This window comes from Myotis brandtii, unplaced genomic scaffold (assembly GCF_000412655.1).
Source record: "Myotis brandtii unplaced genomic scaffold, ASM41265v1 scaffold708, whole genome shotgun sequence".
NCBI classification, from domain to species: Eukaryota; Metazoa; Chordata; class Mammalia; order Chiroptera; family Vespertilionidae; genus Myotis; species Myotis brandtii.
Genome location: NW_005370777.1, coordinates 3979553 through 4005577, shown reverse-complemented (window position 1 = coordinate 4005577; position 26025 = coordinate 3979553). Strand labels below are relative to the sequence as shown.

Genomic DNA, 26025 nt, shown 5'->3' with positions numbered 1-26025 from the left:
CACCATGTTCCTGTCTTTATTTGGGATTACTCAACTGTGAAATAACCTGCCGGCCAAGTGTGACACCAGGAAGTGTGGCAATCCTCACTCATTTGTTTATTCCACAAACAGGTGTTGAGCAAGGACTCTGTCACTGCTAAGGTTCTCCCAAGCTGCTCCTCCACAGAGGGAGACTGCAAAGGCCAGAGATCATTTTCACAACTTTTCAAAGGTCACCGTCTGGACCAAGAGCCAGGGCTTGAAGGTTAACAGCTCAGCCAGCTCTGGGTGGGACTCCTGCTCCGTGGCTGGTAAGTTCTTAATTAGCCTGCTTCCTCCTCAGAAGGGAAAGGGAGTAAATGCCTCCCCGCAGTATTTGCCATATCTGCCTGGGATCCAACCCTGGGCCTGCCTTTTACGAACTGTGGCCTCTGGCAAGTCGTTTGACCTCCCTGGGCCTCAGTTTCTTCATCTATAAAATGGAGATATTGATAGTGTCAATTGCAAAGGCCTGTGTGGTGAGAGGACTGAGTTCATGCATGGAAAGCCCTTAGAGCTGCACCTGGTCCACTGAAAATGCTACCGATGTGTTTGTGACTATTATTTGGACTTCAGTACTCTATAAACCTATTTTGTTTTATAGATGTTCTTTCATCTTTGTACATGAATATCCTTAATCCAGTTAAGCTTCTTCAACACAGATACCTGCTCCCTGCACCCAGTTCATTGCCACTAGTATTAAGAAAGTGTGAAGAGCATGGAAAAGATCAAAGAAATGTGGGCTAGTTTAGTAGTGGGCACTAGTTGAGCAGCATTTTGGTGGCAAGCCAGTTTCTAGAGATTTGATTAACACAATAGAAAAAAAATCCTAAAAGGTCTGTTCCTATTAAAACAGATTTCTGCTGGGACTAGAGACACAGTTGCTCACAGAAATCAGCCATACCAGCATCTCTTTCTCTGGCAGCTTCCGGAATGTGTACAAATAAAGAGCTAACATGCCTTGAGCCTTATTGAAACTTGTACTTGAGCCACCCAAGTTCTAACCGCATTCTGGAACTTGTCATCTCGTGAATTTGATACACATAAATCTTCCATTCCAATACCTACCTTCTGGCTACAGCCTTATATCCTTGCAGCACCCCCCCCCCGGCCCGCCCCAATTTACTTCGGTCATCTCCGCCCTTAGGACTTGACCTCTAGTTGGTTCCTTCTGCCCTCCACCTCCTACCTGCTTCGTCACTTACTTTCCTAGGAAGCCAGTCCCCTAGTTGCCCACCTGGACCACTTTCTTCAACACTTTGAAATTTCTTTATAACATTAAACCTGTGCCTACACTCTGAGTAAAACCCGACCCCTGTGTTCACCCAGGGAGAGGCTCTGCTACAGAAAGTCCTGTGATGGTGCAGATGGTGGCACTGCCCTCCTACTTACTCGCCCACTTTCCGAAACAGTCACTGCCTCGAGGACCTTTTCAATATCCACCTCACCTCATTCTCAGAGGACCTTACCTCCTACCTCTCAGAAAACAGAGGCCCTTTGACATGAAGTAGCTTAACTTTCTGCTCCCTTCCATTCACTCATCCAATAAATATTTCTTGGAACACCTGTTATGTCCCAAGTACTGTGCTAGATGCTGGGGATGAATAAATACAATGCATTCTCTGCCTTTATGGTGCTTACTCTCTGGGGATGGATGCAGACATGTAAGGAAGACTGGTTAAGTCCAAATATTCCCTGTCCTGTGAGAAAACCCAAACTGAGCCCAGCTTTTGAGTAATCCCAGGCCAGACACGGGACATGTGAGGGAAGAAGGTTCCAGATGATAGCAGCTACCAGCAAATTGCATCACACCCAGAGATCTGAGGCTCAGGCCCTAAACACAGTAGAGCAAAGATAAGCTATTTCCACTGGTTATGTCTAAATTCATGACCCAAACACCCATAAATCTATACCCTTACTTTATTCCTTAAAACTCATTTATGCTTTCTTTTCTCCAGAAAGCATTCCCTAAACCCCTTTCTTTGGGCTGCTTTAGCGTGCCTCGTCTTTAGCATTTTATAGAAATTACTTACCTTTGTTCATCCGGAAATTATGTGTATACACAGCCTGGCACAAAGACACTGAACAGATGCTTATTAGCTGAAGTGAATATAGACTCCACTGAGCTGGCCCCAGGTAAATGTTTGGACGTTTGTCTTTAGCGCCCTCTACCTTCCTCATAGCACCCTTCCACACCACCCTTCAAGGATCCCTTGTCACAATTCACTTTTAGTATCACTCATCAGTGATATTGAAAAGTGACATTAGCTTAGACTATGTGGTGAGCTTAGAGGGCCAGTGATGCCTTCAAAAAGATCATGTGGATTCGTGGATTTACCAAAGTCTAATCACTTAGAACATGATTATAGACCAGGGGTCTGAGCTGAATTCTCTGCCCTATTCCTGGCATGAAGTTTTGAGAAACAGAATCACACTGCAGTATACATCCATGTCCAGGGAGAGTGAAATAAGCAGACTCAGGATTACAGACATGGACAGGAAGTTCTCTCTCTGATATCTGCCCCACCTTCGGGGTATTTGCTATCTGTTTTGAAACTTGAATCACTCCATCAGCACTTTTGGGGGGTATTTAACAATAATATACCCCACCCACATTTATACTCAGAAACACCATTCCTCTTTGCTGGAGTTTATTTGGCCAGGAGTAGACCCAACCTGGGTCAGTCTCACTTCTGGAAATTTGGAATCAAGACAGTTTCTCCACATGGTAAGTTAAGATTTACAACAGTAAAGCTGGGGCAGCCAGACTATACAATGTGGACTAGAGAAACAGAAATGAGGCCAGAGTATTGATGGCTCTGCAGTCCTGGGTGCCAAACTCCTTCTGTCTGTCCACAGATTCTGATAACCTCCCTCTACCTGTACCCTTAAAATAATCATCCTATTTCCTTTCTGACTTCTAGTCATTTCGGTTGCTGTCAGTTACAATCAAAGAATCCTAATGAACTGATTCCCAAACTGTGTGCTGAGGCACCCTGGGGCACTACATGGCATCCACAGGCATACTTTGTTACTCTCTTACTTGGATCAAGTTGTTGTACTGTTTTTAGTATTTCTTCCCACATGCTCTATGCTCTATGTGGGTGAAGAATGTTTGCTGACCACTAAAGAGTTGAGGCAAATTGAATAGACCATCAAGAGACTGATGGGAAGTACTGGTGTTCAGGGTGGTTACCAGACCCTAATGGAAAGGAGAGCAGGGTGAGTCCAGTGGATCAGCAGGGGACCCAGGCATGAGGAGCAGAGGGGTCCCCTAGAGTTGACACACTTTGATAAGGGAGTTCATCCTATATCCACCAGCTGGGTGATGAGCAAATCCAATGGAGTGTTCACACTATAGTTACTTAAAAGGCAAAACCCTAATCATACTGAATTCTTGGTGTGCAGCAGATTCAAATTATAGAACTTAAATTTAGCAGGTAAATACGTTGATATATTTTGTGATCATACTGGGAGAAAATAAATATGAAACTGAAAATTTTACATTTATAAATCAAAAAATTAAACTTTTAGAAAATTCACTTTATAAAGAACATGCCATTGGGGATTTGGGAATGGGGGGGAAGGTAGCTCAGCTTTATTTATGAAAATCACTGACAAAACAATAAAAAGCCAAACATAAAAACATTTTTAGTTACAATATGAGCTGGAGTTTATATTTCTTTATGAATTCAATTTTAAAAAGAGAAGCGCTTGACATGAGCACCAGACAGGTCCTTAATCCACTTTTAAATCCTTGCCCACCAGCATGGCAGTCACAGGGTGCATACTTGCTTTGTGCTCTTGGTAGGTACAGATGGCTTGATCACGGGACTTGTCAAAGGCAGCCAGGTCCCTACAAAAAAAAAAAAAAAAGAGAGAGAAGAAAAAGAAGAAACATAGCTAATGATTTATTTTGTTGTTTTGGAAACTTTTAAATAATCATAAATATTTGTCATGATATCCTTTTCTCAGAATTCCTGCCAAATCCATAGTCAAAATAACTTCACCGAGATATTTTTCAATGTATCTTGCAGTCAAGCATTCCTGTATGTCAACCAACTACTCTTTTACCTCATTGCAACATTTGAATAAAAAAAGTTTGACTTTACTTGCTCAATGCATCTTCAGACATTTTTCTTGACCATGCCTACTCACTAGTTATCTTCTACTTGCTTTTAAAGATCTTTCTGTGTCTATAAGATTATTTTTGATTTATTTACTTTTCATCACTGTCTAACCCCATTTGGCCCATAAGAGATAAATCATATATAATGCTTCTTAAAAAGTTAATGAAATTATCTCAAATTTTAAATATTTGCAAGTATTAGTTCCTATACAAAAATTCTAGCTATATCAGCGGTTCTCAACCTGTGGGTCGAGACCCCTTTGGGGGTTGAACGACCCTTTCACAGGGGTCGCCTAAGACCATCGGGAAACACATATATAATTACATATTGTTTTTGTGATTAATCACTAAGCTTTAATTATGTTCAATTTGTAACAATGAAATTGGGGGTCACCATAACATGAGGAACTGTATTAAAGGGTCTCGGCTTTAGGAAGGTTGAGAACCACTGATCTATATCCTTTAACAAATATAAATATGTATTATTTTTAGATTGCATTTTACAAAGTATTTTAGCAACAACAAAAACATTTATTTAATATTTTTTTCTTCCTCATCCTTATATAAATTCAAAGCATAATTTGATTCGGTTCTTACTTGAATAAGGGTCGTGTGAACTTCATTCTTCCTTGTTCAGTCACCATTTTTAGAGCCAAAGGAATTGCTTCCTCCCATTTCGATTGAATGCAGAGTCGCAACCATCTGAAAGCGGGATTTTAGTGGATATGGGGTAGGAAAGGAGGAGGAAGAGGCAGAATATGACAGGTATATATGAAAATAACTTTTGTAATGATAAATAATCCTATTATGGTTACACTGTACACCACTTTATTCTGAGAATTTCAAATACTTACATATACAATTTAATAATTGGAGAAGAGAAGGAAGAGGAATTTGTTTTTTTAAAAGATCATACGTTTTAACAGGTCTGGAGTAAATAGGTGCTCATGTACCTTATATATGCAATTTCTGAAGGAATTAAACTTTGGTTTAAGCCTCACACTACAAATCTAAATTAAGAAAGTTTAACCACATAACAGAATCAGAGATTTCTAACCATTCTCATTTCAGAGTTACTTTGGCGAGTTGTGGGAGAACGCCTATTTACCACTGAGTCCTTAAGCCTAATCATTTTTAAAGGCAAGAAAAGCTTAGAACAGATTCTAATAAAAAGATTAATACTATCATCTTATAGAGATTGCAACTATTCCTTAAAAAACGCTGTAATTATTTATATAGAAGCAATAAATTTGACCAGGATGTCTTAGGACTCTGCTTTCCCTTTCTCCACCACTGAAACTAGTTTTCTACTTTCTTCCACAGAGACAAGTTAAAATGATGTACCTGAATCGTATTTCAGAATTGTTAATGGCATTGAAGTTGTACACCTCTTGCATTCGCTTTATGTGCCCCAATGGAAGAGGTGCCTAAGAGCAAAATGAAAAAGTATAATGTATCATTTCAACAGGATTCCTTGGAAGAAAGGAGCTGGAGAGAAATTCTTAGCCAGATTAAAATCCTAAATATTTTCTAATATAAAAGTAAGTTAGATAAAAATAAAAGAAACAAATGCACACAAAAATAAATTTTGTGCAAACTTATTCTGGATAAGGATATTCTACCAGGAGCAAAGGGATAATTTAATTTGTGGAGTACACAGAGAATTAAATGAGGATTAAGGCCCTCAGACTTTTTAGTATATATAATTATTAACTTTCAGATTCTTTCTGATATATTTCTTTCAAGTTCTTCCTGATATATTTTAAATTTATTCCATTCTCCAGATTAAATCACAGTTTCTTAATTTTTTCCTCATGAATCCCCTCCCCCCGCCAGTTTTATCTTTGCATATTTCCTCTGAAATCTCTTTTAAATTATCTACAGCCCTACAAAAACAACAGTGTTTAAACTTTTATATTACAGACTCCTTTCAGAATCTGATGGATCATATGGACTGGACCCTTTGTGAAAAAAACAAACACAAAAAAAACAAAAAAAAACAACAACAACAAAAAAAACAAAACACCACCACATTTACCATATAAACACAAACTTCTATATACAATTTCAGGGGTTCATAACCTTCCTGTGCCCATCTTAACCCATCTTAACAGGGAGGGTTTGTGTGATGAAAAGAAAGAAGAGTTCAGTTTGGACAAGTGGAGTGTGAGGTGCCACTAGGTAGATGGTAATTCTCTTCTCCAGCCATGACCTCAACTTACAAAACTCACTCCACATTCACTCACCATCTCTGCTCTTACTGACTGCTAGATCCTTCCAAATTGTTTAGTCTCAACTAAATTCCAAGGCCGCCCTGGAAGGTCAGCCAGTGAAGATCACCCCTAGGCCCCCTACTCTCCCCGACGTTTGCTGTTCCTATTTCCCAGTCACGTTTTCCTTCTTCCTGGTCCTAGGCCGCATAGCGGTACTTACAGACATTTGTGGAATCATGATGACTCGATGTACTAAAAATTGATTCTCTAAGGTCCCTGTTGTCTTAAAATCCCATTGCTCATTTTGCTCATTTCATAGGAAATTCTGTTCAAAGTCTCCTCCATCCCTCTCAAGGTCCTTAGACCTGAGAGCTCCCTTTATGTAACAGTAAAGACCCAGTCATTACCTCCCTCTCAAAATGTAGCTTCTCCTCTCAGTGAAATACTGCTTTAATTACCTGTGTTTGAAAGGTTCAAATCTGCATAGATTCTTCCCTGGTAACCCCCAAATCCAGTCAGTCACAAAACCCTATGCTCTCATCCTGTATGATGTCCCTCTCATCTGTCCTGTTCCTTCCCTTCCCACCTGCCCCTCCCTCACGCCAGGTCTTCCCTGTGAGCCTCCCACCTAACGCCACCACCAATGTTCCTCACGTCAACCCAGCCTTCACATTACCAGCAGAGTAATTTCCATGACCACCATTGCATCAAACGACTCTCCTGTTAAACATGTTAAATCCTTTCCTACTGACGAGCACAAAATCTAAAATTGTCAGCACTCAAGACTTACCCCATCAGACCCTACCAGCCTTCATTAACTCCTTAACCAGAGCAACAATTTACTCCTGCAGCACGGGGCACGCTCCGTCACTTGCTGCCCCCTTGGACTTGACTTTTTCCCTCCCTGGTAACACTGCTCTGCTCAAAGCAAGCCCCACTCCTCCAAATCGTTCCTTGATTATGCCATTTGGGAGTCCTTCTTCCTAATCAACTTTTTCTCAAATGATACATAAAATGTACCACCTTTTATTGCTAACTTTTGCATGTGTGACCTTTCTTACTAGATTATAAACTCTTTGAGGACATGGTGTATTTCTTATTTATATTTTTATATTCAGCACAATACTAAACATACTAAGCATTCAACAAATATTTTTAAGTAAGTGAATGAATTTTATAAATTATTTTTTTCTATTGGTTTCCACATTAACATTTCTTCCAGGTTGGGTTCGACGTAAATGCTGTGCCTTATGCCCATTCTAATTCCTAATGTTTTGAGCTAGTACTTACTTTCTGAAGCATCTGTGCTAAAAATTCATTCAGCTGATGAGAAGAGAGATCTTTCAGGTCTGCTGAGTTGAATGAACTTAAATCATCTTCTTTGGCCTATAATAAATGTTACTTGGTTATTTCCATTTGTGTAAAATTTAATATTTATTGGTTTATCTGACATAAAAGTAAAATTAAGAAAAAGACAGAAATATAAGACTATGTAAAATTGTAAAAAATAAAGCCTTAGCTACTTTATTATTTCTGAGATTACATCACTATGCCTTCTAAAGTCAATATTATTTTTTAAAATTAGACTGTTAGTAAGAGTGGAGGAAACTTTTGACATCCTTTGTACCATTCATGTTAATCTGTCTTTTTAAAAAATATATATTTTTATTGATTTCAGAGAGGAAGGGAGAGGGAAAGAGAGATAGAAACATCAATGAGAGAGAATCATTGTTCAGCTGCCTCCTGCATGCCCCCCACTGGGGATCAAGCCCACAACCCGGGCATGTGCCCTGACTAGGAATCAAAATGTGACCTCCTGGTTCATAGGTCGACCTATGAGCCATGCTGGCCCAGCTAATCTGTCTTTTATTACAGGGATCTCAGCTAAGAATCCAGAGGGAAGAGAAATAATTATTTTTCCTCCTCTGTAAGAATTATCCAAGATTTGTATTCATGCTGGTTTCTCTAAGGCAATGGTTCTCAACCTTCTGGCCCTTTAAATACAGTTCCTCATGTTGTGACCCAACCATAAAATTATTTTCGTTGCTACTTCATAACTGTCATGTTGCTACTGTTATGAATCGTAATGTAAATATCTGATATGCAGGATGGTATTAGATGACCCCTGTGAAAGGGTCGTTTGCCAAAGGGGTCGCGGCCCCCAGGTTGAGAACCGCTGCTCTAAGGGTTAGTTTCAGTATATACATGAAGAAGCTATTCTTTAGGGAGTTTCAAAGAACAGTGATATCAACAGAGCAAAAGTGCCTCCACTCTTCCCTTACAGCATTAAACAGTACCCAAGATTATTTTAGATTTCCTTGGTATGTGTAATGGCTATATTTGAAGTAGCAGCTTACAAATGATTTATGAGGAAATGAGAAAATGCAGATATTTTTGCATACTTATTTTAAGAGCTTAAAAGAAACAAGAAAAATCAGAACCCCTGACCCACCACCTTCATGTGTAGAGACATATTTGTACAACTCAAATAGGAGTCAAAAGTCACACAGTATTACTCACAGTAATCCATCTTTCACTTAAGGCAATACAAGCATTTGTCAGGGTCATATCATAACTGCAAAGATAAAAAAAATTAGAGATTAAATTGAGAAAAATGCACATGCTTTTGCATAAATGCAATTTTGAGGTTATAGGTCATACTTTAATTTCAAAGTTATTTTTAAATAAGGACAAAGATCTCCAGGGTGCTGGGAATAAGAAATCGTCTGCCTGACTTAAATATGACTGGCGTCATCCAGGAACTCGGAAATCCAAGTGGATACCAAATTAATGAAGCTCCTGATTACTCTCTGAAGAGTGTGCCAGGACATCTCAGGCAAGACTGAGTAGTAAATGCTGGGTAGTAAATGCTGAAGGAGCTGGGGCTCAGCTGAGCATACTGAGTGTTTACTGTATGGCAGGAGCAATTCTGGGCACTCGGACAGCAGACAAACAACAGAGTCCTTGCTCTCATGGATCTTACATTCTCTTGTTCCAACCACCGAACCATCTAATAAATCTGCAAGCACTTACGTGACAGACACTGTTCTAATCACTGGGGAAATACTGGTTGTCACAAGAGACCCTTGGGAGACTCTGAAATCATGTGATGATAATTTCATTTCTCTTTTTTATGTTTTACAATAATGGAAGAAACCGTGTAATGTGTGCAAAATTCTTGCAAAACATTGCCCTCTTCATCTGTAAGTCATGCTTGCTTGCTGTGAAATGTTTCTATTAGAGATCAGAGGGCACCTGCCTTAGGGCCCACACGAAGCAAGTTTTGGTTAGAAGTTACCATTGAACCTGCTTCAGGAGAGTTTGTGTTCTAGGGTGAAGGCAGTGACCTTTGAGTCAACTGCCAGTTCACCGTCACGAAGCAGTCAGGCTGTGGACGGTAGGCAAACCCTTTGGTCTGTCCTTAAGACCAAATGGGATCAGAGACCCTGGATTGCTCAGGCAGTAAATCACCTTCAACTAGAACATTACTTAGCACTGATTTAAGAAAAAAACACACCAGTAGACAGGACAGTAAAAACCTTTGGATGGTCTGTTTCTTGGTGCCCTGAAATTTCCTTCTCATTGTAATGAAAAGAACAAGGTAGGGATTATTAGCTCAAGGAGGGAAGCAACCCTTACTTATGGCAAGGTCCTACGAAAGGTAATGAGCAAAACCAGATATGTATGAGCCCTGCTCTCACGGTGCCTCAATGTAGTAAAGGAGAAAGATGTTAATAATCACACAAGTAAATGTGGAATTACTACTGTGGCAACAGCTATGAAGAGGCGACACAAGAAATCCTCGCACTGAGATTGGAATTAACTGGGTAAGGAGCATTCCATGTAACAGGAACAGCATTCCTGGCTAGAACATGCGCGAGTTTGCATCCTCATAGAAGACCAGGATTCGGGTCCCTGATTGAGGAAGGTTCTTAGTTTAAAAGTCTCTGTACTGGAGATGAGACAACCAGGGTTCGAATCTCAACTCCTATTTCTTATTTGTTGTGTAACCCTGGGCAAGACACTTTACCTACTGAAACTTCATTTGCCTCCTCTGGAAATGATAACTTATAACACTGTTATTATGATTAGCATAATACTTAGGTCATTTTTCTTATTGCCGATGTTTTCAAGGAAAGGGCAATATCTTTCTCTCTCACCATCCTTGTGCAAAAAAGAAGGCACTAAATAATTACTTGCAATGAATTGAACTGATTTATATTTAATTATCACGGAGATTGTTCTTTTGACCTCAGGATTAAGGTTCAAACACCTAAGAGCTCTGCTCTCATCACTAACTAGTAACAGCTTAAGGAAGGCACGAAACCCTTTCAGATAGTTTGAGGAGCTTCAGGATTAGGGAGAATGAGAAGGAAACCATTAGCAGGGTAAGCACTGACGTGGGTTTTACAGGAGGCAGTCCAGGAGAGTAGAGCCAGGTGTTCCAGTCGACTTGATTGAGAATATCAACCTGTGAACAGTAAGAACACCCAGTTTTCTACAGAACAACTTTTTCCAAATCTAAATCTAAAACAGACTTTTAGGTACTCAAATCTATAATTTATACTGACATGTCAAGATAATTTCTAAGTCTCTTTTCTAAAATAAATTCATATTAGTCATGCTCTGTTAAGTAAATATGAAAAGTACATAAAAAAATTCTAAAACACTATCACAGATGTCTCAGAAATAGGATAATTCTATACATTAGTTCACGCTGTTCAGATCACATTTTAAATAGGAAAAAAATACAATAAAAGATTGAGCCTCAAAACAAATTTTAGACCAATACTACTATTAAGCAATTCAAGTCAGCCAGCAAACAGCTGTTAAAGACATATTGGGCATGAAAAATAAAAGTGCTCTTTAAAGCCAACCTTATCTTTAAAGTGAGAATACAGGAAGTCCTTCCAGTCATCAGTGGTTATGCTCTGGTAGGAAAATTTCTTAACATAAGCCTTCAGGAATCCTAGGAAAACCTCTAAAAGTTAAAAAAAAAAAAAGTCTATTAATGGAAAGGTAATTATTTAACATTTTTTTCTGGTGCTTGGTATTGTACTGTTAACCACAGAGAACATTCAGAAAAGAGTCAGTGTTCAAAAAAGGTGGTAGGACTTAAGTTGGAACTTGAAAGATATATGTAACTTGATTGAAGGGAGAAGAGAAATCCTAATTATCGGTAAAGGGATCACACAATGAAGACACCGAAAAGTAATACACAGCACAAGTTCTAAAGGCAATGACTCAATTAAGAGAGAAATATCGGACGGGCAGAATGGGCCCAGAGGAGGAAGGGCTTTCAAAGTCCTTCAACAAAGGAGAATACCTACACGCCCAGCAACGGGGAAGGTTACATAAACTCAGCACATCCATACCATGTAATACTAGGATGGCATTAAAAAGTGTGAGATAGATTTGTATATTCTGATATGGGAGGATATATGTGAAATATTGAATTGAAGAAATGTAGAGTAAGTATGTAGTATGATTCCTTTTCTGTAATCAAAACAATTATATATATATTTATCTGCCTATTTGTTCATTTACACTTTGAAAAATATCTGCAGCCATCCACACCAGACCACTAATAGTGGTTATCCCTGGGGAGTGGAAAGGGTCACTGAGCAACTCTCACTTTTTACTCTTATAAACTTCTATACCACACACATTTTTTTCAATGAATATGTAATATTTTCCTAATTTGTAAAATACTGATGAGTTGGTGTGTGTGCTTTTTTAAGTCAAGCAGCACAATTTTGAACTTGGTGGTTCAAGATTTTAAGTAGAGAGGTAACATTAGAAAATGATACAGATTTCTTCAGCAACTACATACAGAAGGAACTGAAAGAATAAAATGGAGCAAAATCAACAGTGCAAAATTCTTCCTTGTTCTTCATGTTACCCCCAAAAAATAATTTCAGAAAATGCCAATGACTTGCCTGGTCCTCCAAGAAGCTGCTCAAGGTAAAAGAGTAAAGCAAAGCCCTTCTCATAGGGAACTGAAGAATATGCGACATCAGGGTCTACATTCGCCAGATCAACCACAAGTTTAGTGAAAGGATGTGTATCCCCAAAAGTCTTTATCTGCAAGACACAAAGTTGGATGAATGTTCAAATATGAAGACTAGTTACCACCATGCAAACAAACTAATGAGGAAGTATTACTTCCCACAGTGGCACATTTTAGGGGAGTCTAGAACATACACAACTCAGAGACTGGAAACTGTAAGATATGTTAGCATAAATTTCTGGAAGTCTATTAATGGAATGGCTACTTAGGTAATGTTCCATGGTATTTCTTGCCCTGTAATAAGCTTTATTCTTTGTAAAAGACTAGAAAAGTGTTTCAATGCCTGGCCAGAAAATTCAGCTTTCAGGAGATAGCACTTTAAAGTAACAAATATACCAAATAAAATTCAAACACAGTAACTGACTATTTTACTTGCAAAGACCTAATGAGGTCCTACTGGTCATGAACACACTTGGGGCAGAGTCCAATAGAATATTATACCAGCATCTGCTAGATTTTCCACCCTGTGAAAATGATTTTCTTGTTGCTACTGAGGAAAGGTGCTTTCAAACCTAAATTTTTGAACACCTATACAATTTCAGATGACTGCTTTTAAAAGTATGACTCATTTACCGAATTCTGTAGCTCTCCCCATCCTCCCAGAGCATGAAAGTGTCTGAACCTTTCACCAAACAACCGTCCGCAAATGTGGCGTTCCAAGTACACAGTATGTCCTTCATTTAACCTGAAAAATTTATTTTAAATAAAAATAAAAACAGTGACACAGCAGAGAGGAAAAGGCATTACAATCAACAAGGTATTTCCTTTTTGGCTTTTCTACAAAGTAAAGCAATTGTAAAGCATGACCACTCCTGTCTAGGAAGCTGCCCGGGGTGCTTCCCTGCATCCAATCCAGAACAATGGGAAGCCTGGCCAAGCAGAGGGCGGCAGGGAAAATTAGGCCATAGTTCTGGTTTTATGTGTCCTAAGCTGTGACTACCCCAGGAACTAAAGAACAAGCATAAACCGAATACCTCTACTCTACCTAACACTGTGACAAGTGTTACAGAATTAAAAAAAAAAAAAATCTGTGCACCAAAGAGGTGATACCAAAGACAAACAGGATATACACACAAAACTATTCAGAGTGGTGGGAGGCAGGAAAAGAAATTAATATGAAGAACCAATAAAAAAAAATCTTACCAAAAGTGATCCCAAGTTTTGTTGGTCACTAGATTTCCTGTCCAACTATGAGATATTTCATGTGCAATAACCTAAAGGAAACAATGGATGCAATTAGTAGTAAAATTCATTACCTTATTCTAAAATAACTCACTATGTAAATGTAAACATTCTAGTTCTTTCAATTCTAAGTTCATTTTTTTTAACATTTAGCTGGGAGGTTCACGTTATTACTCAGTTCATCAAAAAAAATATAATTTAGCAAAAGACAAAAAAGTATAACAGTTTAAAAAAATTAGGAACAAAAACTCATTTAGAAAATATTAAATTAAATGGATACATCACTTCATTAAAAAATATTTAATGAACATGTGAAGAGATAAAAACCATAAAATGTTCTTAAATCTGCTAAGGATTTAAGAATGGTTAATGTATTTAACTATTAATAACAGTTAATGTAACAATGTTTTACAACAAGAATTCTCAAGTATTCTTTTGTAACCGTATCTTTAACATAACAGTGCAATGGATAGTTTTAAATTCAGTTGACTTAATACTTCATGAGGGTAAGACAATGACAACAAATGTTTAACTTACATTGGAGAGGGACTTGTCACCTGCCTAAAAAAGAAGAAAATGACCTTAGTAGTTCATTAATCAAATTATAGCCTATATCAAGATGTACTATTCTGGCATTAACTCCCTGGCACTGTATTTCTGCATGGCATGCCTAAGAGTTCAAAACAGACATGTATTTAGAAAATAAAACAGAATATGCAGAACTAAAAAAACAGCATAATTCTTTCCTAATCCCAGAGAAATTTTCCAATACCAGCAGGGCCAGTATTCTTGTCTCTAATTAACTTCTGGGAGACACTTCTCCTACTTCCATTTTTCATATGTGCTCTTATTTACCCTTATTTACCTTCTTCCGCTCTATTATCCACAGTATGTTTTTAAAAATTTTATAGTGTCTCCTATGATGTATTTTATTTTCCTTATTTAGTTGCTAATCCTACTCACTGGGTTGTAGGAAGGTAAAGTGAGGGTTTTTTTCTTTGTTTGTTTGTTTTATACCAGTACCTATATGCCAAATGTAAATGGTATAGTTTCTTTGTCTGGATACATAATTCATCAATGGATTGCTGTTACACAGCACTCCACCCTTTAAAATCCCAAACAGCTTACACAAAGTATTTTTTTCTCCCAAATGGCCAAATTATTTTCTTTTGAAAAATGAGATGATGATAACCACAATAAACAATAAAATTAGAAACAAGCGTCATATAAATAAAAATTTTTTAAAAAATTATTGGAAATCTAAGGTTCTCTATTCCTAGGTTTATATTTGAGAAGAACGCAATTTCAAATGAAAAATATGTACACTTACCAGCAGAGTAGGAGTTACAAAAGTGAGGCAAGGATTTTCCATGCCGCCATAAGGGAAGGATGGTGGCAGGACCAATAGGTCATACTGCCCCCAAACGTATGGGCCTCCCAGATCTTCTGCAATTTGAAGCATAGTTTCAGTCTGGAAAATTAATGCATATATATTTGTATGTCTTCATTAGCATAATAAATTCTTAAAAGTATATATTGCTTTCTATGGATCTTATAAGTTAATGATGCTCATTTTAAATGAAAACAATACAAAAAATGTAGCAGATGCAAATTCACATAAAATAAGATGTATTTGATTCTTTTCTCACATCACCTAACACCATCACCTTTCATACTCAAATTCTTAAAATGACAGTCTACCACAATTGTTAAAAAGGGTGACTAACCTCAGAAAATTCGTAAGCTGACTTTTCCACCTGCTCTTTCTCAGACCATACCAATGTTCTCGGGCCAATCTGCCTGCAAAATTAAAAAGCCTATTAAAAAGGAATTCAAGGCAAATTACGCACCTGGCTCTAGGAGAGATTTAAAGCACTGTATACAAATCCTCCAGTAGAAGTGTGATTCACCATGTGCTCAGGGCAGGGCTGAGGTTAAATGCCCTCTCAGAGACACAAGCCTGCTGTTGTGTGTGCAGCAATGGATATGCAGCTCTCTAAGGAGACACAGTCTGGGCCAAATGAAAACTGAGACAAGGTACCCCCAAAGGTTAGTTTACTGGCTTCTGGTAAGACATGTGGGATCTAGTTTCCTCCCTCAGTCTCACAACTGTAGAAACCCACTTGCAGCTCACTAAGAGATTATTCCAGAACAGGGGTGGATGTAAACTTTGTTATGCACTTAAAGGCTGAACACTCTTCTATAAAAGAAACAAATAGAAAAGGGAGGAAATCCTGTGGCATACTACAACATGGACGAATCTTTAGGATGTTATGCTAAGTGGATAAACCAGTTACAAAAGGACAAATACTCTATGACTCCACTTATGAGGTATTTAAAGTAGTCAAATTCATAGAAACAGAAAGTACAAGGGTGGTCACTAGGAGCCAGGGAGAGGGAGACTCGAGGAATTGTTGCTTAAAGAGTATAGAGTTTCAGTTTTGCAAGACGAAAATGTGCTGGAGATTTGTTTCACAACAATGTGAATGTAGTTATTACTCCTGAACTGTACACTTAAAAATGGTTAAGATGTTAAATTCCAGGTCCTTTGTAAACCACAATAAGAAGGAAGAAACAAATAGAACTATATATCACTTATATAGAGCTTAAACTAAAAAATATTTTTTTTTCATCTAAAATATGTTATGTAACACAAAACTCCAAGCAACAAGATTTGCCTTGGTATTGGCCCAGAGAGGAAGTGAACTCTACAACAGTGCTTCTCAAACTTTCATGTGCATACAAATAACCTGGGAGCTTGTAAAAATACAGATTCTGATGTAGTAAGTCTGGGACAGGAGCCAAGAATTTGCTTTTCTAAACCAACACCCAGTTGATGCCTAAGCTATTGGAATGCAGACCACACTGAGTAGCAACGGTAACCAATGCAATTCGACATAAATTTAATGAAAACCACAAATGTGAGCTACATATGAAATTTCAAATTGTCTAGTGGCCACATTTTTTAAAAAGCAAAATTTTTAAATAGATAAAAATAATTTTAATATATTTTGTTTAATCCAATACATCCAAAATATTATTTCAGCCTGTAATCAACATAAAAAATGAGTAGTGATGTGTTTTACATTTCTTTTCATACTAAACCCTTAGAAATCCAGTGTGTATTTTACATTTACAGCACATCTCAGACCTCATGTGGTCAGCAGCTGCCACACTACAGAGTACGGGTCTGTGTTGTGAGCTCACAGAAACCTAGATCTGTTTGGGTCCTGGCTCTGCCATTTCCTTGCTATATGACTCTAAGCCAATTACTAAAACTCACCAAGCACTGGTAAACGGGGGGAAAATAACCGTATCTACTTTACAGAGATGGGAGGATTCAATGGGATAATGCATTGGAGATGGTTCATAATAAGATCTTTTAAATTGTCAGCTACTAAAAATAAAAATAAAAATAAATTGTCAGCTACTGTGACAGTCATTATAGTCATCATTTAGTGAATGGCTTCCCATTGGTTAGGTCTGTTAATCCTCACAAAAAGCCTTTGAAATCCATATTATTATTTCTAGCTTTCAGATGAAAAAAATGAAACCCACGGACATAGCTAGTAACTACTGGAGCTAGGATCAGAATCTGTGTTTGCCTGACTTCTCTATCACGTCCTTATTTCTGGCAATTTAGGGAGTGTAGTTACTAAAGATATTCTTATTTTTTAGTTATTTAGAAATAAACAAAAAAAATTAAGGAAGGGCACTCTGTATACTGGTAAAATTTTAATAAAATATCTTATATGTCTTGAATATTTATAGACTTCCAAGTGCTTTCATATCTTTTAACTCATTTGTTTCACATAAACACCCTATTAGCAGGGAAGGGAGATATCATTACAATGACGACAAGGAGGCTATGAGAAGTGACTGGTCCAAGTTTCCATTAGAATCCAGACCTCTAACTAAAGGTAAGTGCATACTCAGTCTATCATACTTGGAGAATCTAAGCAGTCAGTGACCGGTAAAGGCTTTTTAATTTAAAATAATAAAATATCTTATATGTCTTGAATATTTATAGACTTCCAAGTGCTTTCATATCTTTTATCTCATTTGTTTCACATAAACACCCTATGAGGCAGGGAAGGGAGATATCATTACAATGACGACAAGGAGGCTATGAGAAGTGACTGGTCCAAGTTTCCATTAGAATCCAGACCTCTAACTAAAGGTAAGTGCATGCTCAGTCTATCATACTTGGAGAATCTAAGTAGTCAGTGACCGGTAAAGGTTTTTTAATTTTTTTTTATTATTAAGGAGGGAGGGTGGGAAAAGATTAACCAAAGATCTTATAGGTATACTAGAGGCCCGGTGCACGGATTTGTGATCTGGTGGGGTCCCTTGGCCTGGCCTTCGGGGACCGGGCTGAAACAGGCTCTCCAACATCCCTCGCAGGGTCCTGAATTGCGAGAGGGCGCAGGGCAGGCTGAGGGAATCCGTGCACCGGGCCTCTAGTATTTTATAATTAGATTTTAATGTTTCTAGAACTGTCAGCTTGATATGTTAAAAAACACACAAATGGCCGACGAGGTTATCCCAAACAAATGTTCAAGATGCCTAAGGTTCAATCTTTCTATAAACCTCAAAATTTGTCTAAAAGCTCACTTATATGTATACTAGAGGCCCGGTGCATGGATTTGTGAACTGGTGGGGTCCCTTGGCCTGGCCTGAGGGGACTGGCCTGAAACCGGCTCTCCGACATCCCTCGCAGGGTCCTGAATTGCGAGAGGGCGCAGGGCAGGCTGAGGGAATCCGTGCACCGGGCCTCTAGTATTTTATAATTAGATTTTAATGTTTCTAGAACTGTCAGCTTGATATGTTAAAAAACACACAAATGGCCGACGAGGTTATCCCAAACAAATGTTCAAGATGCCTAAGGTTCAATCTTTCTATAAACCTCAAAATTTGTCTAAAAGCTCACCTGCTTTCTAAAGCTCCAACAACTAAAGCAATCAAGTAGCAGGGAATCGGGACCTAAAGGGGGCAAACAAAACACACCACATGCTTGAATTAGTGTTTGAAAATGTTACAAAGTAAGACAATTTGTATTAAAAGTAAGTGAATTTCCTTTTGAATGTCCAAACAGTAGTATGGATTACTTTCCTTTTGTACTTCTCAAATAGTTCTTATTTTTAAGAGATAAAAATTGTAATGTACAACATTTCAAAACATCTATTTCCCTTTTATTCCATTAGGAAGGCTTCTGAAATGTGAAAAACATATGGCACAAGATATATTTTAAGCATTTCTCAAAAATTAACCTCTAAGACAACTGTACCCTTCTTTTAGTTTTTTTTTTCTTGATTTAAATTTTTCTTTAAAAAAAAAACTCATTTTTCTAAACCACTCCTGGTGTAATTTAAGAGAAAAACAAAATAATTCAGCAGTAAAAAGATGCTGAAGGTTTGGGAGCTTGGAGTCTCAGAAGCTGGGGTGGGAGCAAAATTATCCACTGTGCTACATAGAAATTTTAACTTAAAACAACTGTACCAGAATGCTTTTTTTTTTTTTTTTTTGGCCTAAAACTGCTCTTCCATTTGTAAACACTAAAGGACCACACTCTGGTACCAGAGTACGAGAAAGTATAATAACTTAAAGGAGTAGGAAACCTGCTACTAACTGGGATGAGGAAAAACGGGATCTGGCATGCCCGCTACTATGCCTATCTAGCAACCTCTTTCTTCAACATGACACTATAAGTAGAACAAAATATTTTAAAAGCACAAAAGGAAAAGAAATGATGAAAAAGGAAAAACAAGCCGCTTTCTAAATTCTGAAATATTTCAAAAGCAATTTTGCTTCCTGGATAGGTAAGAGCTATTTATAATTCAACCACCAACTCATAGGAAAATCCAGACCCTAAGAACTTACTTTTTGGCTGAATTTGTATATTTTCCTGCTCGGATCTTCTGGGTCAGGTGCTTCTCCATCCCGAATGGCACTCATAAGTGCTACCAGTTCTTTAGGGACAGACACCTCATGGACAAGAAAAATCATTTCCAGTTTTAAGTAAAAGGTCCTATGTTTCTTGAACTACTCATGTAACATAACTTTTCCCCCCCAATTTGTGACCATCTATATAATAAATAGACCCTGAACCCAGTAAGTTCAGATGTATCAGCTTTGTAAATAGAATTAGCAATATGTAAAACTGGCTTCTTTAAAAGCAAATGTGAACTATCTATCCATTCATCCATCCGTATTAAGAACACTTGGTAGAAACTAAATTAAAATCCCAGCTCTGCCACTTACTAAATGCCTGGACTTGGGCAAAGAACCTCCCTGAGCCTCTGTTTCTCCATCAAATGAGGCCAATACTTTATAGGCCTGCTGCAGGGAATAGATAACACACACAAAGAGCCAGCACCATGCCCGGCAATGACAGCCACCACCACCTCTCCCCTCTACAGGTTCAAAGGCTCCTACATTCACTTTAGGACAGAGTTTGGAACAATTTTATATTTAAAACTTAAACTTGGAGTTAACAAATAGAACTTTTAAAGGGTCATCGTATGAGAAACTGAAAGTTATTGCCAAGAACTGTAAAATAATTTTCTCTGGAAATTTGTATGGAAAAGATCCTTCTGGCGCAAACCGTACAGTCACTTAAATGTGCACCCCAGCTCCGTGCTTCTGAAAGTTTTGTTTCTAATGAGTGCCAGAATCAGGACTATCCTCTGAATATTAATGATCCAGCAAGCACCCATTCTAGTAAGAGCTAGACTCTATTTTTCTTGCATGGTCTAGTACTCAAAGCAGGCAGGCACAGAATCGGAAGCTCCAGAACCAAGTGCTATAATCACCATGGACCCTAGAACTAAAAGCATTCAGAAAATAATTTGGTTCTGTTTCCTCCCTTCATTTACACAGTGATATGTTATACGGATGAGACAATTGAGGTTGTGAGGTCATAAGACGTGCCCAGGGTCATGCAGTTATTAAGTGGTGGAGGAGTCCAGAACCTGAGATTCTTTGCCTTCAAGGTTATAGCACTCTACTAGGTGTAGGTTGGTTGTAGGATGATCTGGGAATCAAGAAGGCCCCATAAACACAGGTTAGTCCTCAATTCTATTGGCTTGGTCTAAGACCATGGTCGGCAAACTGCGGCTCTCGAGCCACATGCGGCTCTTTGGCCCCTTGAGTGTGGCTCTTCCACAAAATACCACGTGCGGGCGCGCAGACGGTGTGATTGAAACTTCGTGGCCCATGCGCAGAAGTCGGTTTTCGGCCTGGGCGAGTCTATTTTGAAGAAGTACTGTTGATATTTGGCTCTGTTGACTAATGAGTTTGCCGACCACTGGTCTAAGTAGGTCTGGCCTCCGGGATAGTATTCATTTACTAACTATAATTCACCTTTTCCTAAAAGGATTAGCAGCACTCAGGACAAGAATAAGTTGGAAATGTATAGAAAAATTTGTCATATATGCCTGTTAGATGTTTATATGGGTATAGAGTACATTCACAGAACTTTTAATTCTGCAAATGTCCATTTTTTAAAGTTTTAAAAAAATTGTTCCCATAATCTTATTTTTTAGGTGCAGAATTCTGAAGTCTTTTTAAATTCAGAATGCTACTCATTTCTTTTTTTTTTTTTACACTTATGTTCAAAACTGCCTTTAAAAGAGAAATTCAAAATGAGGTCCACAGCCTCTTTTGTACATATTTCAGGTAGAATTTAATTAAACAAAAATTCAATGCTTATCTCTGCTTATCATTTATATTACATTTACTTACATGAATCACTTAATTCAGTGAATAGTTTGTGGTATTTACCTCTGCACTGTAGGTTAATTTCACAGAAGGCGTGTCCTGGCAAGGAAGAATTGCTCGGCAGTGGATGGCCTGGGATGGGGAGAGAGAACAAGAAACTGCTGGTTCCCTTTCTTATAAACCAAATCACCACAAAAAAAAAAAAAAATCATTAGAATTGCAGCATTGTCCTTAGACACATTCTTTTTAAAGATAAAAACACACCTCACAATTCTTGGGATCTTTTAAAGTAGCAAAAATGTATCTGCCAATTTAAAAAATCTGATTTTCCATTTTAACGCATGCTCAATGATCGCATTTCAGGCTGGAAAATGAAGCAGTGCTATGCAGTGTTTCCTACTCTGTGCTCTGAGTAACAGTAGTGCCCAGCGAGAAGCTGTTAGGAAAAAAGGGCTATTTGGTGAAATACACTTGGGATCTTGGAGAGTCACTAGGAACATTGTGTCCTGAAGCCTCTGCAGAGACCTAAAATAAAGAAGCCTGTTTTCACACTTTTTTTGTTTTAACATGAAACCCATTTTTCTCTGGTGAGTAACAGCTAATGGGACGCCAGGGTTCTGAGAAACACAGTTTGGAAAACGCTGCTTGAGTCATGATGTTTCCAATCTTGCAGCAAACCCTGAAGGTAAAAACTAGGCAGAAAAGGAGGAAGAACAGTCTCTCTCAATACCATGCAGGCAAGTTCATTCATGAAACATGTAAAGTGTTCCTTTGCTTCCACATCAGTCTGTCATCAACATGGGTTCCATGGAGAAGGGCGGCAGAGCACCTACGGTTTTAGATCTTGGCCTGTTTACAACTAAGTCTGTATTTGTTGCTGGTGAGCAAAGCAACCCAGCCTTATTGAGAGTCTACTGAGCCTAAAGGAATGCTGATACTAATGTTCTCTCTCTGCGACTGTTATAATTCATAGACAGACTTCATGACACCACAAACTTCCTTAAAACCCCAAACTCCTGCCCTTTTCACTTCAGATCTAGTAGCTTCTCCAAAGATAGGAGATCCCAACTGACTTCTAGATGAATGGAGTAGAACCAGAAGAACCACCTGGTTCTCTCGCCCAAAATGAGGTTTCAAGACCATGCTTTTTAAGTTCTTTCATGGGCTCTGGTTAGGTGACTCGGCAATGCCAAGGAGTTTTTATATGCATTTCACTAGATAAGACCAAATCCAGGCAAATATGCAGAGAGGACAATTGTAAACAAATTTCTCAACCAAAATCGTATTTACATGCTTCCTATCAACTGCAATAATTTCTGAATTTAACTGAAATCTCTTCTATTTCAAAAACTGTTGCCAATAAGAAATGGAATAATATTCAAAATTCACATTCTTATGGCTCACGAATCTTGCAGTTCCTGCCAACTTTAATTTATGGACACTCTATAAGAATTACTTAGAACCAGGTATTACTAAGAGAGTGCACAGCTTGTACATTCTTGCCTAGAGCGTTCTATGTCTTTCAGGTTAAATCTAAGGGTTTCTTAGATTGAAAAGGTATTTCAATTGGCAAAAGAAAGTAACCATGTGCCAACATTGCTTCCTTTTTTATAGACTGAAAAGGTATTTCAATTGGCAAAAGAAAGTAACCATGTCTAGTTCATGTGCCAACATTGCTTCCTTTTTTATAGACCTGCATTCAATTTGAGCCTACCATAATCTCTGTCATGCAGGAATATTAGGATTAAAATATGCAAAGTATCTAACACAATGCTTGGAAATATAATAAACAGCTAATGAAGTAGGTTCCTTTAATGTCAACTATTTGATTAATGACAAAATTAGGTGGTTTTTTTTTTCCTTTCAGAACAGAGTTTAATACTTACTATTTTTATGATAAATTGTCTCTACTCTTAGATTTTAAACAGATGTTTAAATCATATTGTTTTAAAGGTACATTTAGTATATACTTTGTGCATGTGTAAGGAGATTGGAGGGGCTATGCACCTACCTCAATGGTGGGTACTCTAGGTAATGATGTCTAAAGAGAATTAGGAAATCTGATCTTTCACTTTCTACTTCTTTATTGTTAACAATGTTCGTAATCAGTACAGATTTTGTTTTATTAACATTTTCCTTTCATTTTATGACCATTTATTAAGTATAAACTGTATGCCAAGTTCTAGGTTAGGTGCTGGGATATCAATATAAATATGACCCAGATAGTCCAATCTAGGTAGACATGTTTTCAAATTAAAGAATGTTTCTTTTGTTAAAGTAATATGTGAATCCATTAATAGTGAGAGATAGAAATGAAAATGTTATTTTTACAATAGAAGATTAATTAAATTGCTATCTTAGGTAAAACCCATGTATCCATAAGACCACTGTCTACTTTGCTTCATTCAACTTCATGAGCTGGGAATAATAACTCATTCTGAATTCTTTTTACCTGGCACTGACTAAAGAGATATGGGTGTTCCTTCCCGGAAGTTTGTTCAGGAGTGAGCCACTGCAGGGCAGAAGATTTTGGCGATGTTTCAAAAGAAATTTCTATAACCACTTCTTGATTTCTGTAAGAAACAAACCAATATATTAGTACAGTATAATTCAATCTAACTAAAATCTGAATTCATAATATCAACACTGAATAACAGAAATAATATTTTACGTGGTCTTGTTACTGACTGAGAGTAAGCTCTAGAAATGTCACGTCCTAAGTGGGTAAGTTTGCCTCTCACATTCCTACCTGAATGCCAGCCTGTATCCTTTTCATTCTACCAAACTAACTGCTTATGAAGATGTAACAGGAACTAATATTAGAATACCCCAACTTTTTGTGTGTGAGATACAATGTAATCTTTTATGATAGTGGGAAAATGGAAGAAATAATTTTGAAACTTGGACTACACAGCAGTGGGTCCAGAGTATAATGTATTGCAGTTACTAAACTGCAAACTGTTACTAAACAAGGTTAAGTCAAGAAATTGAGAATAAGCTTTTAGAAACATTTAGAGTCGTTTCTGTTTGTGGAATCTAGTAATAAAAACTGTGTGCTTTAATTAATCTCTTCTTCCTTGTATTTCATTTTTATTGCATTCAACAAAAGTATCCGTCTGTGGCGGATTAGAAATAACAAAAACTAATCTTCGCCCCAATAGTTTGAGCAGCACAGATAGTGAGGAAACAGCAAGACAGTGAGGGGGACCAGCAGCCATGCTAGTGTCTGAGTCCTGACTGCCACTTACTTGTGCTAATTATTTGACCTCCCTATGCCATAGTTGCTTCACCTGTAGCATGGGAAGTTTTTTTTTAAACTATAGTCCGGCCCTCCAATGGTCTGAGGGACAGTGAACTGGCCCCCTGTTTAAAAAGTTTGAGGACCCCTGCCATAGTTGCTTCACCTGTAGAATGGGGTTAATGACATCCACCTCACAAATGATGTGTGGGTTTTTCCTTTCTTTTTCTTAACTGGAAAGAGAAGGCATGGAAACTTGGCCACTAAAAGGTGGGGAAGATCACCCTTGTTCTAGGTCAGTGGTTTTCTGCCCTTTTCTCTTCCCCAATATATCAAGGAGTGGAATATACTCCTAATATGACAATTCTGGCTGTCATTTCTTGAATAAGTTACTTACTTCGAGTTCTCCTTTCCTCATCTGTAAAGTGCAGATCCTACCCAGAGGGTTACTGTAAGGATTAGGTAAAAGATTGCATCTAAAGCACTTATCTCAAGATTATGACACAGAAATGGTTCTCTGTTTGTCACTGTTATTATTCCATTAATAAAAGTGGCTGGCCTCTTGGTAAAGGTGAAAAATGTGCAGCTTGCAAAAGCTTCCCAGGTGATCTTGAAATACCTCCTTAAGATAGCATGCTCCCTCTATCGCATTTTACTAGATATTGGTAACATGATGAGTAAAGAAGTAACAGTTATCAAAAGTCCTATTCTTGCCGAAACTGGTTTGGCTCAGTGGATAGAGCGTCGGCCTGCGGACTCAAAGGTCCCAGGTTCAATTCCGGTCAAGGGCATGTACCTGGGTTGCAGGCACATCCCCAGTAGGAGATGTGCAGGAGGCAGCTGATCGATGTTTCTAACTCTCTATCTCTCTCCCTTCCTCTCTGTAAAAAATCAATAAAATATATTTTTTTTAAAAAATCCTATTCTCGTGTATTTCATGCAATGAATTTCTTTAGTATCTTAAGAACATATAATTTTCACTTATATAAGCTTCAATCTGAGTAACAGATTAGTGGGCATAGTGTACCAATTACTTCATACACACAAACTAAAACAGAATAGAAAAAAAGGTTTAAATTAATGGAAAATATATTCCTCCATTATTTAGCTGTGAAAGAGGGTAAAATTCATACTTGCTCAGAGCAATGGGAAGAGAGATTTCCATGGGTGATCCTTTGTAACTTTGTCTTTCTCCAAGAACATATTTGACTTCTTGTCCATTGATGACCACTTTTTCTATTGTAAGGTCCTTTGTATCCAAAATCTAGAATTAAATTAATCCTTTTAAATTATAAGAAAACTAGAGGCCAAGTGCACGAATTCATGCAATCGGCCCCAATCGGGGCAGACTGGAGCCGGGCCTGTCAGGAGGAGGAGACGGCGGGAGGTTGGCCAACTGGCCCACCCCAATCAGGGCCAGGCTGGCTGGGGGTAGGGGCTGCAGGCCGATGGGGGT

General features: G+C 38.0%; 1 protein-coding gene across 2 annotated transcripts in view; it reads right to left on the bottom strand.

The window, feature by feature from the left end:
* Window positions 1-3546: 3546 nt before the first annotated feature.
* The window catches only part of LTA4H (leukotriene A4 hydrolase), a 28900-nt gene continuing 6421 nt past the window's right edge, over window positions 3547-26025 (bottom strand). The window contains exons 2-19 of one of the 2 annotated variants that reach the window (XM_005882361.2): window positions 25703-25833; window positions 23784-23904; window positions 21395-21463; window positions 19493-19597; window positions 18543-18595; window positions 15340-15412; window positions 14943-15083; window positions 14150-14173; window positions 13574-13644; window positions 13004-13115; window positions 12300-12444; window positions 11238-11341; window positions 10761-10831; window positions 8881-8935; window positions 7651-7746; window positions 5492-5574; window positions 4745-4849; window positions 3547-3874 (exon numbers count right to left, since the gene is read on the bottom strand). In XM_005882361.2, the coding sequence (XP_005882423.1) occupies window positions 3757-3874; window positions 4745-4849; window positions 5492-5574; window positions 7651-7746; window positions 8881-8935; window positions 10761-10831; window positions 11238-11341; window positions 12300-12444; window positions 13004-13115; window positions 13574-13644; window positions 14150-14173; window positions 14943-15083; window positions 15340-15412; window positions 18543-18595; window positions 19493-19597; window positions 21395-21463; window positions 23784-23904; window positions 25703-25833 (1677 nt within the window). In that variant the 3' untranslated portion in view covers window positions 3547-3756. The remainder of the gene's footprint in view (window positions 3875-4744; window positions 4850-5491; window positions 5575-7650; window positions 7747-8880; window positions 8936-10760; window positions 10832-11237; window positions 11342-12299; window positions 12445-13003; window positions 13116-13573; window positions 13645-14149; window positions 14174-14942; window positions 15084-15339; window positions 15413-18542; window positions 18596-19492; window positions 19598-21394; window positions 21464-23783; window positions 23905-25702; window positions 25834-26025) is intronic. The other variant, XM_005882362.2, reaches the window with a different exon arrangement.